Source organism: Sinocyclocheilus grahami, unplaced genomic scaffold (assembly GCF_001515645.1).
Source record: "Sinocyclocheilus grahami isolate Dianchi unplaced genomic scaffold, SAMN03320097.WGS_v1.1 scaffold47.1, whole genome shotgun sequence".
Classification (NCBI taxonomy): Eukaryota; Metazoa; Chordata; class Actinopteri; order Cypriniformes; family Cyprinidae; genus Sinocyclocheilus; species Sinocyclocheilus grahami.
In genome coordinates, this window is record NW_015505226.1 from 4,139,770 (window position 1) to 4,155,197 (window position 15,428).

The following is a 15,428-nucleotide window of genomic DNA, read 5'->3' on the forward strand; positions in this document are numbered from 1 at the left end:
AATCTTTGTAATCCCATTCTATCTGTAATCAGAAGCACATTTAAAACTGGAATATAATTTAATTTCATAAACACATAATCCTTTCTAGATTACAATCTGCCATCAATATGATACATTTAATTATTCTGGTTGCTGTGAGAAAAGGCTATAAAAGATCGGCCACCTGCAGGATCCTCACATGCGATAGCCTAGCACCCGGGACAACTTCTTTATGTTTACAGACGTGACGTTATGACGCAGTGCCATGCTCGAATTTCCCTCGAAAACCTACCCGTACCACTCAAATTAGAAAACATTATAAGCTAACCGCTGTGAATCGGGCTAAAGTAAGGCGATAGTTTTGAACACTGGCTGGTTATGTACTTGCTCAAATATTGATGTTGGATCATTTTTAACCAAAAAAAAGTTACGGACTGCAGCTTCACGTTAAAATTAATTAAAATTAAAATCAGTTAAAGGGGTCATAAACTGGCTTTTTAAATTATTTTATACTGTTGTCTTAAGTGAGGTCCACTTATGACGTTTGCATGGTTTTTACAATCAAAAACATCAAAATCAATAAGTAATAGGCTATTTTCTACTCTAGTTTTGAGGCCGGCTCGAGAAACACATTTTTATGGCCGTGCCGCATTGAAGACATGGAAGTAAACGCCCACTGCTATGATTGGATAATAGTTTTTCACAGTAAACTAACTTTCTGTGTGTCTGTTTGACAAGCTACGTCCTCCTTCTGTGACTTTGGTTAGACACGTACACATAATCAGGACATATCAAGCGATCTATAACAAAGCAATAGTGACACATAGTACAAATATTTTTTACTCACATAAGTGTGCTGCGCCATTCCTGTCGGATCCAATATAGATTGCACAGCATTGCTTTTTAATCTCAGTCTCTCTGCAAATCCAGCGTCGACCTGTGTCTTGTTTACAAAGGAATCCGCGGTGAAATGAAGCGAACAAACGCTCAATGTTTTACTCACGTGTGCTGAAACTTCATTAAAAATAAACTTCAACCACGCATTCCTAATATTTGAATCCGAAGGAAGGTTATGCAGCGACTGTGTTCTTCTACAACCAGGCACTGCACAATATTTTGCAATCTTTAACGGCATGCTCATTGCTTGGTTGCTCTATCCGGTTTAGCGCCATTACTTATGTTATTTCCCTACTATGTCATGTGCGAATCAGTGGGCGGGGCTACACAATTAGGCATTGATATTCTTCTGTGGAGGCGGTGTTTAACCTATCTATTATGTCATAGGCAGGCACATTCCATGATCTGGCGTTAGCTGGGCCTGGTGTCAATAAAAGCTTTTATTTCAGTAACAAGGACGTTTTCAGTTCTGAAACTTAAAGGATATTCTTTTAGTACGATTATCTCTTATATATCAAAAGCTCAAGTAAAAGTTGATTTCTCAATTCATTACGCCTTTAAAATAAAAAAATAAAAAATCTAAAAATAATAGCTACTTTTAAATATTAATAAATACTATAATACAATATAATTAAGACTAAAATAACATTGTTATGTACTTTTAAAGTAGTTATATCGAATATAATTGGACTTTTTAATGCAATGTGCGTAGATAATTTCGAGAATAAAGGTGTTAGTTTAGCTAGCACTTAAAATAGGCTGCTGTTATTCATTTCAGTGTTATACAGACAGACAGACAGATTTAGGCAAATCACCAAAATGTACACATTCATAACTCATAATAATTAGGTCTCTCAGCATACAATGTGTCTGTAATTAATTTCCATATTCAATTTTAGAATCGATTGATGCACAAAGGGGTGCTTCAGTCTAACTCTGTTTCCCTATAAATTAGTTTTCAGGTTTTATTGGTTATATCTTGTGTACATATTTGTAAATGTAATGCTGTCACCTTTAATATTTCTGCACCTGGTAAATTGTGCTCTGATTTCACAAGTAATTTATATTATTTTATAGTTGTATATAAACAATTTTGTTGCCTTAGATTTAATGAAGCTGCTGTTCCTTAGCAATTTTTTGTGTGTAGCTAGCTTCTTTTTCAAATTGGCAGCTTGACTGTACTTTAACTAATTTGATTAAAATAAAGTAGCATGTAGTTTGGGGAGCTTTGTTTTTAAAGTAGTTTCTCCAGCAGTGGTAGTTATAGGGGTGTTGCTGGCGTGGTCCATGGCTGTTAGCAAGATGAAAGGAAGGGAACTAGAGATTTGATGTATGGTCTTTTTCACCTCTCTCACTTTCTCTCCCACTCCCTCATTCACCCTGTATTCCTTTGTCAGGAACTTGCAGTGTGATCGATTGATTTTAAATTTGTTCAGCCAGGGAATCCAAAGGACTCTTATGAAAAATAGATGTGTTGTTCTCACTTGATCAGATTAACGTGAAGTGAGTGCTGACAGAGAAAAATGAATATAAGTGCCGGACCACACAACTCACTCGCTCTGACACACATACACAAACACCCGTTCAAAGATGCCTCACTGTTTAAATGCTGCAGAAATAGCCAGCATGCTGTATTCCACTGGAGCTAAACATCTTGTTCCAGAATTGTTTATCAGAGCCAGATCAAAGGAATGAGAAAGCCAATGCGCTCACCCACACAGACTCACTTTTACTAGAAAAGATCCAAACCCTCTGTGTTGGTTTTCTTCAGGAGAACCTGCTCATGCGGATCCACTTCCACATCTCAGATGAGACCAAGGAGGACATCTGCACAGCCAAGCACTGCATCCCACATCAGAAGTTTGCCATGACACTTTTCGAACAGGTTGGTTGGGGAAATTATCTTTTTTTTTTTTTTGTACGTTTTGTGTGGTGCCTAACATGTATTGTAATTGTGTGTTTACTTTCTCTTCCAGTGTGTTTGTAATAATTGTGGAGCCACGTCGGATCCTCTCCCCTTCATTCAGATGGTGCACTACATCTCCACCACCTCTCTCTGGTAAGTGGAGGACCATGTTTTCATATCAACAGAAACCATCCATACAGTACATATGTTTCTGCTCATAGAGACTAATTATTAGACTAATTACTAGTTACCAAAACGTGACGTGTAAACTCTGCTGATCACTGATTGGCCAGAGAGAATCGTCACTACCTGCGTCACTGAACTTGCGACACAAACACAACAGAACCGCTAGATTTAAATCAGCACAGCCAGCGAAGGATCGAACGCAACTATTTTGAACGAGCACACCTTTTTTAACAACCAAAAAGTGGCTGTTTCGTTGTCTGTTGAGGAAGTACAGACGTTCCTCTCGTTGATAGCAGAGGAGCGGATCCAGCAGGAGCTTGATGGGGCGACGCGGAATGAAAAAGTTTTTCAGGAGTCGCGGCAGTAGAGGCGGCACAACAATAACGACATGTGAATATTTCCCGCCCACTCTAAAGCGATACTAAACTGCAGTGGAAACGCGAGCCGAGCCGAGCCGTGCCGTGCCGTACTGAGCCGTGCCGTGCCGAGTCGTACCACGCAGCGGATAAGCGCCAATAGACAGCAACTCCACTCAAATAGCGACATTGAGTGATTTTATTGTTAGCATGTTTGTTTAGAATACAATACTCTAATATGCAAAAATATACACTACCATTCAAAAGTAATTTTTTTGAAAGACAGCAAGGATGCATTAAATTGAACAGTAAAGACAATTGTATTCTTACAAAAGATTTCTATTTAAAATTAAAAGCTGTTTTTTTATTTTATTTAATTTTTTACTTTTCATCGAAGAATCCTGGAAAAAAATGTCATGGAAGCACAACTGTTTTCAACATTGATAATAATGCGAAATTCTTAAGCACCAAATCAGCATATTAGAATGATTTCAGAATAATCATGTGACATTGAACACTGAAGTAATGGCTGCTGAAAATTCAAAACGGTTATTTTAAATTGCAATAATATTTCTCAATAATCCTGTATTTACTGGAGTTTTTAGCAAATAAATTCAGCCTTGGAATTTTTTCAAAAACATTACTAAAACCTATGGACCACAAACTTCTGAACAGTGTATTTAGTGCTTGAAAACAAGTGTGAAAAAAGCACTTTAAAGACTTTTAAGTGTCTTACTCGACAGCCCAGTGACAATAGCACCCCTTTAAGTGTAAATTTTTCAATCAAGTTACCACCTCAAATCTTGAACCATTTGGCCATACTACCGCTAACATTATGTCTTGCCATTCACTGTGTTTTGGTTCACTTTGTCTTGTGCTGCAAAAATGATGGATACTCCTGCTGTTAAGGGTGATCTATTGGGACTTAGTGGGGTGTGTGACTGTTTGTATGCTGTTTAGAGGTGGAAACAGATGATTGTGGCTCCTGTCACTTTGATGTTGAGTGAGGGTTTCGATTTACACATCAGACTGGGAACTGAAGGTAACTTCCACAGTGTTTATTGGGTTTATAAGTGAGCCACCAGCTCCAACTGAATGCTAAAGCCGACCTGCTGGGCTGGAATGAGGCTCTATATCACGGGTTATTAGCTGTCACCGTACATATCAGACCTGTGAGAGCCATCTGCTAGAGCTATGTACAGGAAATATGCCCTCCCCAAACCTCTCCCTCATGTCCTATTCTCCCACTCTAGTGTATAGATTGTTACACACACGTGCAACCTTCATCTGCCATATTTTACAACTTTTTCTCTCTTTATCCATCCCCATGTTCCAACATATAAATCCCACGTATGTGCACACACACGTACTCTTACAGTTTCCTGAAAACGTTCTTACCTGCTGTGTTTCTTTCTGAGGGCTCCTCGACCCATCTGATGTTTAGACCATGATAATACCATTTCTCCAATGAGAAAGTGGACCACTGAGGACACAGATAGGACATTACCCATCACTCCCCCATGGAATCTTGTCCCCGGCCCCTTCAGTATGCCCACTTTATAGGACATCAGAAAAAAATCCCTATCATCATCTCGGGCCATCTGAGGTTCCCACATGATTCAGAATGTCACTTTCTTGTTTTATTATGCATTGCCAAATAATCGAATAGTTTGACCCTGATTTGTGCGATCTGTATGTGTACGTAGTTGGTACATTATTTTGTAAGAATAATTGCACATACTGTAAAGGCACATGTAAAGCCACAATACCCACTTTGACGACGTGGTATTTAATTATTTAAAAACTACAGGGTTTTTCTCATTTCCTGAAAAGTAGTGGGTTTGACGGTTAAACGGTTTCTGTTTATGTATTTGTAATATACATGTAATATATTTATCAAAAAAAATGATAGCATGATAATACATTTAATACATTAATATTTATTTATATCATACTTTGAAGATTGAATGTATTTTTTATGCAAACGCACACAAACCTTTTATCATCTTTATTTTGCCTTATTTTGTGTTTTATTTTATGACTTATTAGGTTTCTAAGCTATCACTGAGCATGTAGGTCAGGGCTTTCATTGATACAGAATCATTTTACTTCACATGAGTCCTAAAAAGTTGGATGTTAAAATCTCACAAAAAGCACTCAAAGATCTGTTGTGACAGGCTGAAGAAAAAAAAACAGATTTAGACATCCCTCATTGATATCAGTATCAGATATGAAAACAACAATTCTCCAAGTCTGAAAGTGTATAATGGAAGCTCATGCACATTCAGAAGTTTACTCTGAATGGCTACATACATGTCAACCTTTACCATTTCACACACAGTTTGCTGCCTTTGCATTGCACACATGCATAAGCGTGCAGTATCTGTCCTCTCTTGCGCTCACACACACTCTCACTCCGCAGTAAATCGTGTGCTTTGCCACGTGGCCGTGTGGTAGTAAATGATAGTACAGTGTGTTCCTTCACTCCTGGATGTGTGCATTCCTTGAATTCTCACACGATGGCTTTCATATAAACACAGACACTCTTAGTGGGAAGCCATTTCCACATGCATACACAAACTCACACCAGAAAACAAAGACTATGCAATATGCTCAAAATCCTAACTCGGTGTTTTTCATCCAGAAACAAAGCTGCTAAACCAAGCTCGCACATAACACGGAAGACAATGGAACTCATAGGATTTTTTTTCCTCTCTTTTGTGAAACAGATTGGACAGGTTTATCAGTATTGCAAGGCTTACATTTATCATTCTGAAAGAACTAATTTACAATCCTACACTATAAACTACACATCCTCCCAAGCATGGCACATTTGGGATTCCAATGAACTGCACATCCAAATGAAATGCATGTTAACTTGTTATCATGTACATAATTTTATTCAAGGTTTGTTTATTCAATTGTTTGTCAGGTCACATTTACATAGAACTGTATTGCAGTGCAAATTACACAATACTTTTTAATCTTTCATGAGTATAAATAGATAACTAATTTAATGGAAACCTGAATAAATAAAGCTATAATGCTAAACAATAGTGCAACTTTTTTAATAGTTATATCAACACACCAATAAGGTAAAGTGGTTTAGACACCACAATCGATCAGTATTTTTCACGCAGTTCGTAAATCGACCATAATTTGTGCAAATCGTGCATTATGTGTCACTCTGCGAATGATAATTCATGTGATAGATTATATAGATGGATGGATATGCAGGAAACATGCCAGAAAAGAAAAAAAGAGGATGCCATCCACACTCTTAACATCATTATTAATGTGTTGAATATGATGAGCAGTAATCTGAGATCATAAACACTGCATGCTAAACAATGTGAAGTGTGATTCAAGGTCAAGTTGGATATTTCAGTACATTAACTGTTTAATTGCAAAAAGGGCAGTATGTTTAGCAGGAAAAAGAACATATTAAATTATTATTTTTTCAGTATGACCATCTTTTCCAAGTAAAGCACACTGAATAATGCTGAAAGTAAGACAGCTACAGAAAGGGTAGACCTGTCTGTCTGATGTAAATTATTGTCTGCGTATAGGTTGTATTTAGCCCTCAAGGGACTGTCTCGGCACATTTCCTCCATGCGGACAAGCTGACAGACGCTTCATGTGTGCAGATATGCTGCATGTCAAATGGATGCTAGCACGCTTAGCTTAAGGAAACATTAGCCTGTAAAGTACGCTGATTTCTGCACAGGCCTGCGGCTTCTGTTCTGATGGAGACCATGTGGAGATGGAACAGAGAAATGAGTGCTGCTACGTTCATTTCTAATTTCTTCTAGGGAATAAAGTTGTGTGTTTATTTTCTTTCAGTGGTGTTAACACTGGTGCTTGAGGACAAGTCTGTCTCTTATTCCCTCTGCTGCAGTAACCAAGCTGTGCGAATGCTGGAATGTAAGGAGAAGCCCACGCCAGACATGTTTGGAGAGCTTCTCCGCAACGCCAGCACCATGGGCGACCTGCGAAACTGTCCGGTGAGTATAGCATACACACACGTCTACCTGCTGGTTTTGTCTACCTCAGCGTTTTTCATACTTAACATCATTAAAATCCCCATATCTGTTTTTTAGATAGTTTAATGGTGTTTTGAATTAATATTTGAATGAATAAAAATTTGTCACGGTTCGCAAGGGGCGAAGACTCAAGTGCAGGCAGATGGGGTCTTTATTTATAATTCACAAAAATAAACAATAAACACAACTGAAACCACCTCGAGCCCAAGTCCGTGTAGTGGCGGGGGACCCGGGGCCTGGGGCAGAGCCGGTGGAATGGGCACCCAGGGCAGAACCAGCCTCCCCGGAACCAGTAATGGCGGACACCGCCGCCTTGGGGGCACTGGGAGCGGGCACCGCCGCCTTGGGGACATCGGGAGCGGGCACCGCCGCCTCGGGGACATCGGGAGCGGGCACCGCCGCTTCGGGGAAACTGAGAGCGGGCACCGCCGCTTCGGGGAAACTGAGAGCGGGACGACGCCAGTCTAAATATCGAGTGCAGAGCGCCGTCGTCCGAAGATGGTCCTCGAGAGGATTTCGCCGTGTTTGTGGAGTGGATTCTGGCGAGAAACAGATCACCTCTCACCGTCACTCCCAAGGATGATCTCGCCAGATCCACTCTGGACCCAGTGTCACGGTTCGCAAGGGGCGAAGACTCAAGTGCAGTCAGATGGGGTCTTTATTTATAATTCACAAAAATAAACAATAAACACAACTGAAACCACCTCGAGTGAGGGAAAAAACCAGAGTAACATCAAAGCACACCACGAGACAAAAACTGAGCAACCCCGACTCCTATGTGAAATAAACGAGCGCAGAACAGAAAACACAGGGAGCTTATAAGGGAGAGGCAATCAGGTAAACCAGCTGGGACAAATTAATCAATAATAAGGTAATGAGAGAACAGGTGAGTGGAGTGCAGGTAACGGAGTCCGGGAGGATGTGAAATGGCGACCTCTGGTGGTGAGAGGGAGAAACACCAGACACCAGACCCTGACAAAAATTTATATTTTATTCCTTCATTTTATTTTTAAGTGTCACTCCAAGTCTTCCATACTACAGCAATATTGGAAATCGGATGTCTGGGGCAATGGTGAAATATACAGTTTAGCTGATTGGTTTGGCCAATCAAAGTAAAGTATTCCAGAAAGTGTGTAATATTGTCCTTTAAAATAATAGCCTAATTTTAACCATCCAGTCAAATCCAAATTGGATCAAATTCTTTCATGCCTACATTATTTCAATAATCTGTGTCACTTGGTTTGATTTTGATTTTAAAATAAACTCTTTTTCAAGCCACCCAGATACTCCTTTAAGCTCTGCTGTTTACGTGGAAGCATAAAGACCGTCTGTTCTTTGCCCAAGAGAGTGTTTTGCTCACTTCTTCTCTCCTCTTTACAGATGACAGACCCCCAACACACACTCGCGTACACACACGGTCCTACCCTATTACACACCAGCTGCTGATCAGCTCTTACCACACACTGAGCACCCTCACCCTGCCACAGGAGGCAGCTGATTTCATCAACCCAAACACGCTCCAGCATCATTCAGCGTGCTTACAGAGAAATCCATGTCAGCTTTTTACAGTCTGATCTGTACCAAATCAGCGAAATTAGTCAAAATTAATTCGAGCTGAAATCCATGCTTTCATTTCCAGTGATTTTCCATTTCTCGATTCCCTGAAATGGCTTTATTGAAATGCAACTGAGATCGTTAGTCTGTAACGTCACTGCTCTGTAGAAGCTTAGTCGTCTGGCCCTGAAAGCATGTGTTTGTCTGGATTCCCAGCGCTTGGCAGGACAGACTGCGGAGCTGAGGCTAACAATGATCTCTAATGGGACTCTGTGTGTCTGTCCCAAAGCTCAGCAGTGCTGCCACTACTGGCTGTTCATTGGCTGCCTCGCTTGTGTGTGTTTGTCTGTGATGGAGCTACTGAGGCAGAGAGAGAGAGAGAGAGAGAACTGGGCTCTTTGTCTAATCCCTTCCTGCCCAGGTCTGGTGCCAGCCTGTTTGCCACCCCGGTGCCCGTTCCACAAAGGCAGTGCCCGGCTAGGATTTTGTACATTGAGGGAAGGGGTCAGGCTGGCAGTGGTGCTTGTCGCCAGAGCTTGTTTCCGTATACCCCTGCCAAAGCGCTCGACAGAGGGCGGTGACTCAAAGAGCACAGCTAGAACATTGGGTGCCAAACATAAGGCCCTGCTGGGCCGTGTTGCCCTGTTTGAAGTGTTCCTTTCATCTCTCCTTCACCTTTTCTCTCTCTCGCACACATGCACATGCGATCTCTTTTTTTTTTGTCTCATTTCAGAGTAACTGTGGCGAGGTGTTGCGGATTCGGCGGGTTCTGATGAACTGCCCGGAGATCATCAGCATTGGCCTGGTGTGGGACTCAGATCACTCTGATCTAGCTGAAGATGTCATCCACAGCCTGGGCACGTGCCTGCGGTTGGGTGATGTAAGACTCTTGCATTCACGGACAGCACACTATCATTGTTCCTTTTTGTTGACACTTCAACACAGTAACCTTGAGCTTCCAGCTCCCCTTCTCTTATGCACAGTTCAGGACAAGAGGAGGAAGCACAGTGTACTCTTTGTCACATTCAATATCTCCGTGGCCCCACTAGTGTTACAGCATTCTCACATACTTTACAGCAGGGTTGTGTGCCATTCTGTGTCACACGGAATGCAGAACTTGAATTTAAGTGAACAAAAAATAGAATGAAATTCAAAGACTAATATAACAATTTTTTTCATACACACAGCATATGACGTAATGGCTGCCTTATATTCAGCTTTTCCATCACAGGAATAAATTGTATTTTAAAATAGAAAACAATTGTAATAATATTCCATAATATTACTGTTTTACTACAGATTTGATCAAATAAATGCAGCCTTGGGGAGCATAAGAGAGTTTCAATAAATGACCCAAAGCGGAAGTGAATGGTAATAATAATAATAATAATAATAATAACAATAAAAATATTAACAGCAACATTTATTTTTATTATTAGTATTAAATTGTTTATACAGTAATTGTTGTTAATGCTATTTTTATATTTAATAAAGTATTATTTACTGTATGTTAGTAATAAGAACACTTAATTTTCCAAAATGTTATTGTTTACTCCATGACATGTATTATGTAGTCAATAAATAAAAAAAAATTATGTTTGTTTTTATAAAGTTGTATTTTATTTTATTAAATCTATTTTTATACCTGTCTTTTGAACTATCAAGAGATAAATTTGTGTAATTAGCCCGGATTAATTATATCATTATGTTTTGTTGCTAAAACAATGTGTTAAACTAATGAAATCGTTCTGTTATGTGACTGTTAAGTTTATCTTTAATTGCAAAAACATTTTTTTTAAAGATTTAAATTACATCAATTATATCTCAATTTATTTTAAATTCATACTCATTAATTGAAAGGGAGACAATTCTTTAATACATTTTTTTAACCATGTTCTGCATGGACTTTTTTTGAGATTCCCTCTTATGAACTTGTGTTACCTGCTCAAATGTTGAAATTGTGTTGAAACTACAAGTATTATTATTTAATTTAGTATATATTCAATTAGCAAGTACATGTATTATCTTATAACAAAATAATAAGCTCTGCTAGTGCTGACAAGTCAATGTTTAGTTAGAATGGGTTAACACTTGTGATTGTGTGGTCTTCACAGTCAATTCTCTCTTTATGTGCCTGCCCTCCAGCTGTTCTACCGTGTGACGGATGAGCGGGCCAAGCAATCGGAGCTCTACCTTGTAGGCATGGTTTGCTACTACGGCAAGCATTACTCCACCTTCTTCTTCCAGACCAAGATACGCAAGTGGATGTACTTCGATGACGCACATGTGAAGGAGGTAATGACACATCTGTCTCTGGCAGCTAATTCTAGTGTTTCTAATTGTGAATGGAGTGTGCGGTTGACTCTGAATGTACCAAACCATCACAGATTGGACCCAAGTGGAAGGATGTGGTATCAAGATGTATAAAAGGCCACTACCAGCCACTCCTGCTGCTGTACGCTGACCCCCGAGGGACGCCCGTGTCATCGCAGGACATGCTGGCAGCACAGCTGGACCTGCACCACAGCAGCAAGGCCGGCTATGACAGTGAAGACTCCGGTGAGACTAAGAGGAAGTGAGAGGTGGGACGGAGAGATAGAGGGTTAAACAAAAAAGAAACAATACTATTTATCATCACTTATTCTTAGAAACAGACAAAGGAATAGTTGACTTAAAAATGAAAATACAGTCAATCCAAATCCATATGAAACATGAAACACAAAAGGGCAAATTTGAAAGATTGTGATTGCTCTTTTCCGTTCCGTTTTTAAAATGATTTTACTCACAATTTCTACACAATAAAATATTTTATTCTAAAAATGCCCATAGAGCTTTAAGATTTTTATGAAAAATCTTTTTATGACTTTTCTGGGTCTAGAAATAGCACTGTTAAAAATTAGGCCCCATACAGTATATTCAGGTTTTAATTCAAAGGGGGCGAATTAAAAAAAGAAATATCTTAAAGGGGTCATATGATGCATTATGTTTGTTTTTATAAAGTTGTATTTTATTTTATTAAATCTATTTTTATACCTGTCTTTTGAACTATCAAGAGATAAATTTGTGTAATTAGCCCGGATTAATTATATCATTATGTTTTGTTGCTAAAACAATGTGTTAAACTAATGAAATCGTTCTGTTATGTGACTGTTAAGTTTATCTTTAATTGCAAAAACATTTTTTTTAAAGATTTAAATTACATCAATTATATCTCAATTTATTTTAAATTCATACTCATTAATTGAAAGGGAGACAATTCTTTAATACATTTTTTTAACCATGTTCTGCATGGACTTTTTTTGAGATTCCCTCTTATGAACTTGTGTTACCTGCTCAAATGTTGAAATTGTGTTGAAACTACAAGTATTATTATTTAATTTTGTATATATTCAATTAGCAAGTACATGTATTATCTTATAACAAAATAATAAGCTCTGCTAGTGCTGACAAGTCAATGTTTAGTTAGAATGGGTTAACACTTGTGATTGTGTGGTCTTCACAGTCAATTCTCTCTTTATGTGCCTGCCCTCCAGCTGTTCTACCGTGTGACGGATGAGCGGGCCAAGCAATCGGAGCTCTACCTTGTAGGCATGGTTTGCTACTACGGCAAGCATTACTCCACCTTCTTCTTCCAGACCAAGATACGCAAGTGGATGTACTTCGATGACGCACATGTGAAGGAGGTAATGACACATCTGTCTCTGGCAGCTAATTCTAGTGTTTCTAATTGTGAATGGAGTGTGCGGTTGACTCTGAATGTACCAAACCATCACAGATTGGACCCAAGTGGAAGGATGTGGTATCAAGATGTATAAAAGGCCACTACCAGCCACTCCTGCTGCTGTACGCTGACCCCCGAGGGACGCCCGTGTCATCGCAGGACATGCTGGCAGCACAGCTGGACCTGCACCACAGCAGCAAGGCCGGCTATGACAGTGAAGACTCCGGTGAGACTAAGAGGAAGTGAGAGGTGGGACGGAGAGATAGAGGGTTAAACAAAAAAGAAACAATACTATTTATCATCACTTATTCTTAGAAACAGACAAAGGAATAGTTGACTTAAAAATGAAAATACAGTCAATCCAAATCCATATGAAACATGAAACACAAAAGGGCAAATTTGAAAGATTGTGATTGCTCTTTTCCGTTCCGTTTTTAAAATGATTTTACTCACAATTTCTACACAATAAAATATTTTATTCTAAAAATGCCCATAGAGCTTTAAGATTTTTATGAAAAATCTTTTTATGACTTTTCTGGGTCTAGAAATAGCACTGTTAAAAATTAGGCCCCATACAGTATATTCAGGTTTTAATTCAAAGGGGGCGAATTAAAAAAAGAAATATCTTAAAGGGGTCATATGATGCGATTTCAATTTTTCCTTACTCTTTGGAGTGTTACAAGCTCTTGGTGCATAAAGAAGATCTGTAAAGTTGCAAAGACTAAAGTCTCAAATCCAAAGAGTTATTCTTTATAAAAGTTAAGAGTCAGCCACGCCTACCTAAAACGGTTCGTTCTAACGCGCTCCCACATGTCTACGTCAAATGTTCACGGAAAGAAAGAAGGCGTAACTTTTATTCTCGTTGTAGTATTGTTGCCGCCGCTGCCATGTCGTGAAGGCACTGTGTGATTCGTTGTGAAAGCGAAACTATTTTGTTTGGCCTTCGAAAAGAGGACGATATCCCCTTCGTCATGCCTAGAGCCTAGAGCTGATCCGTGCTGGTTGCTGAGGAAATACAACAACTTTGCGCTGTGGATCGCCAGATCGGCTTTCACCGTAGACGAAGCGGAGTCCAGCCCAGGGTCGTCACATGTGGTTGCCGCAAGCCCTCCGGACGCTCCTTCGTTGAATCTGCCGCCTGCGCCGTTCTCAAGCCCACCGGCCTCCGCTCACTCTAGCCCTCTGGCCGTTCCTCACTTTAGGCCGCCGCCCTCTGCTCACTCTAGGCCGCCGCCGCTCACTCTAGGCTGCCATGTGTGACGCTGTGTTTTGTTGTGAAAGCGAGGTTATTTTTAGCAACATCATACGACCCCTTTAATTTTGTATTTGTTTTCTGTTTATTAATGCTTGTTTTGTCTTATTTTAAATCATTCTAAGTCATCTTTAGGCCCTCTTGGAAGTTTGCTGAGGCCCCCTGGTTGAAAACCATTGCTTTAGAAATTTTGGAATATAGTTCCAAATCATATTGACAACCTTTATGGAGCTTCAACATTCTTTTTTGAATCCTGAACGCTTCAGTCCACATTCACTATGATTGCATCAAAAAGTACAATCTAAACATACTTTGAATTTTCTTATTTTGTGGAAGGACGAAAGTCATACAGGTTTGGAAAGACATGAGGATGAGTAAATGACCGGATTTAAATTTTTGGGTGAACTATCCCTTTAAAAACTGACCTTTGAGCAGTTGCAGTTGGATAGCTGAAGCTAACTTTCTCTATTTCTAAATGCCCTCTCTGCTGTTGTTGTTGTCGTCAGGGAGGGAGCCCTCAATTTCAAGTGACACACGCACAGACTCTTCCACAGACAGCTACAGCTACAAGCACTCTCGATCACACCATGAGTCCATGGCCTCCCATTTCTCTTCTGACTCTCAGGGAACTGTGGTGTGTAATCAGGACAGCAACGGTTCCCAGAACAGCATGGACACTGCTGGTACTTTTAACAAACACACACGCTCTCTAATATAAATTCCACTAGCAAAAGCGTCATGCTAAATCAAACTTAGATTTAGAATGCACATGTTTTTCTAGTTTGAAACTAAAAAGAAATTCTAACTTTCATAAATGTAAAATACTTTTTTTTTTCTTCAGGGGATGTTCTTAAAGACCAGGCCACTCCCCTTTGTACACCGAGGCCCTCTTCTACTGGCCATCTGCAGAACTATAAAGAGACTATGAATATGATCCACAGCAGACCCCTCTCATCGTCCTCTAGCTCAGGGGTGGGCGGCTCGGAGGCTGGGGCGCGGGCAAGAGATTGGGAAGACGAGAGCACCAGCAGTGAGTCCAAGTCCAGCTCCAGTGGAGGGCGCTATCGCCCCACATGGAGACCCAGAAGAGAGGCCCTGAACATTGATAGTATATTTAGCCGGGAAAAGCATCGGCCGGCCGGCTATGCCACAATTGGACCTTCCCCGCTTCCAGAAGACCCGAAGTCACCAGGGCACGGTGATCTGGTCTCAGGGGCTGCTGTGGAGGGGTCCAACATTGCAGCAGCAGAGACGGGGGGCATGACCGATGGCTCAGGGTGTATGCCAGAAATGGGGGTGGCGCATCTATTGATCCCGCCACCTTTAAGAGGTGTGGAACAGCAGCCTCGGCTGATCCAAAGGATGGAGAGTGGCTACGAAAGTAGTGAGAGGAACAGCAACAGCCCCATCAGCATGGACATTCCCCTCAGCGACAACCCCAGCACCAGTGCTCACAGGTAACACAGCAACTCGCCTACACTAACTAACCTATATATCAGGAATGTGCATTCCATATGAACTCTGAATGCTCTGC

At 40.3% G+C, this 15,428-nt stretch overlaps 1 protein-coding gene across 7 annotated transcripts in view; it reads left to right on the plus strand.

Annotated features, from left to right (window-relative positions):
* The window catches only part of LOC107582762 (inactive ubiquitin carboxyl-terminal hydrolase 54-like), a 187,014-nt gene that overhangs the window by 88,802 nt on the left and 82,784 nt on the right, over positions 1-15,428 (plus strand). For 5 of the 7 annotated variants that reach the window (XM_016268753.1, XM_016268750.1, XM_016268751.1 and 2 more), the window contains 8 exons: positions 2,648-2,761; positions 2,853-2,935; positions 7,220-7,328; positions 9,655-9,801; positions 11,067-11,216; positions 11,309-11,480; positions 14,401-14,577; positions 14,736-15,351. In XM_016268753.1, coding sequence (XP_016124239.1) covers positions 2,648-2,761; positions 2,853-2,935; positions 7,220-7,328; positions 9,655-9,801; positions 11,067-11,216; positions 11,309-11,480; positions 14,401-14,577; positions 14,736-15,351 — 1,568 coding nt within the window. Of the gene's footprint in view, positions 1-2,647; positions 2,762-2,852; positions 2,936-7,219; positions 7,329-9,654; positions 9,802-11,066; positions 11,217-11,308; positions 11,481-12,422; positions 12,605-12,696; positions 12,869-14,400; positions 14,578-14,735; positions 15,352-15,428 lie in introns of those variants that run through there. The other 2 variants (XM_016268752.1, XM_016268756.1) reach the window with 2 other exon arrangements.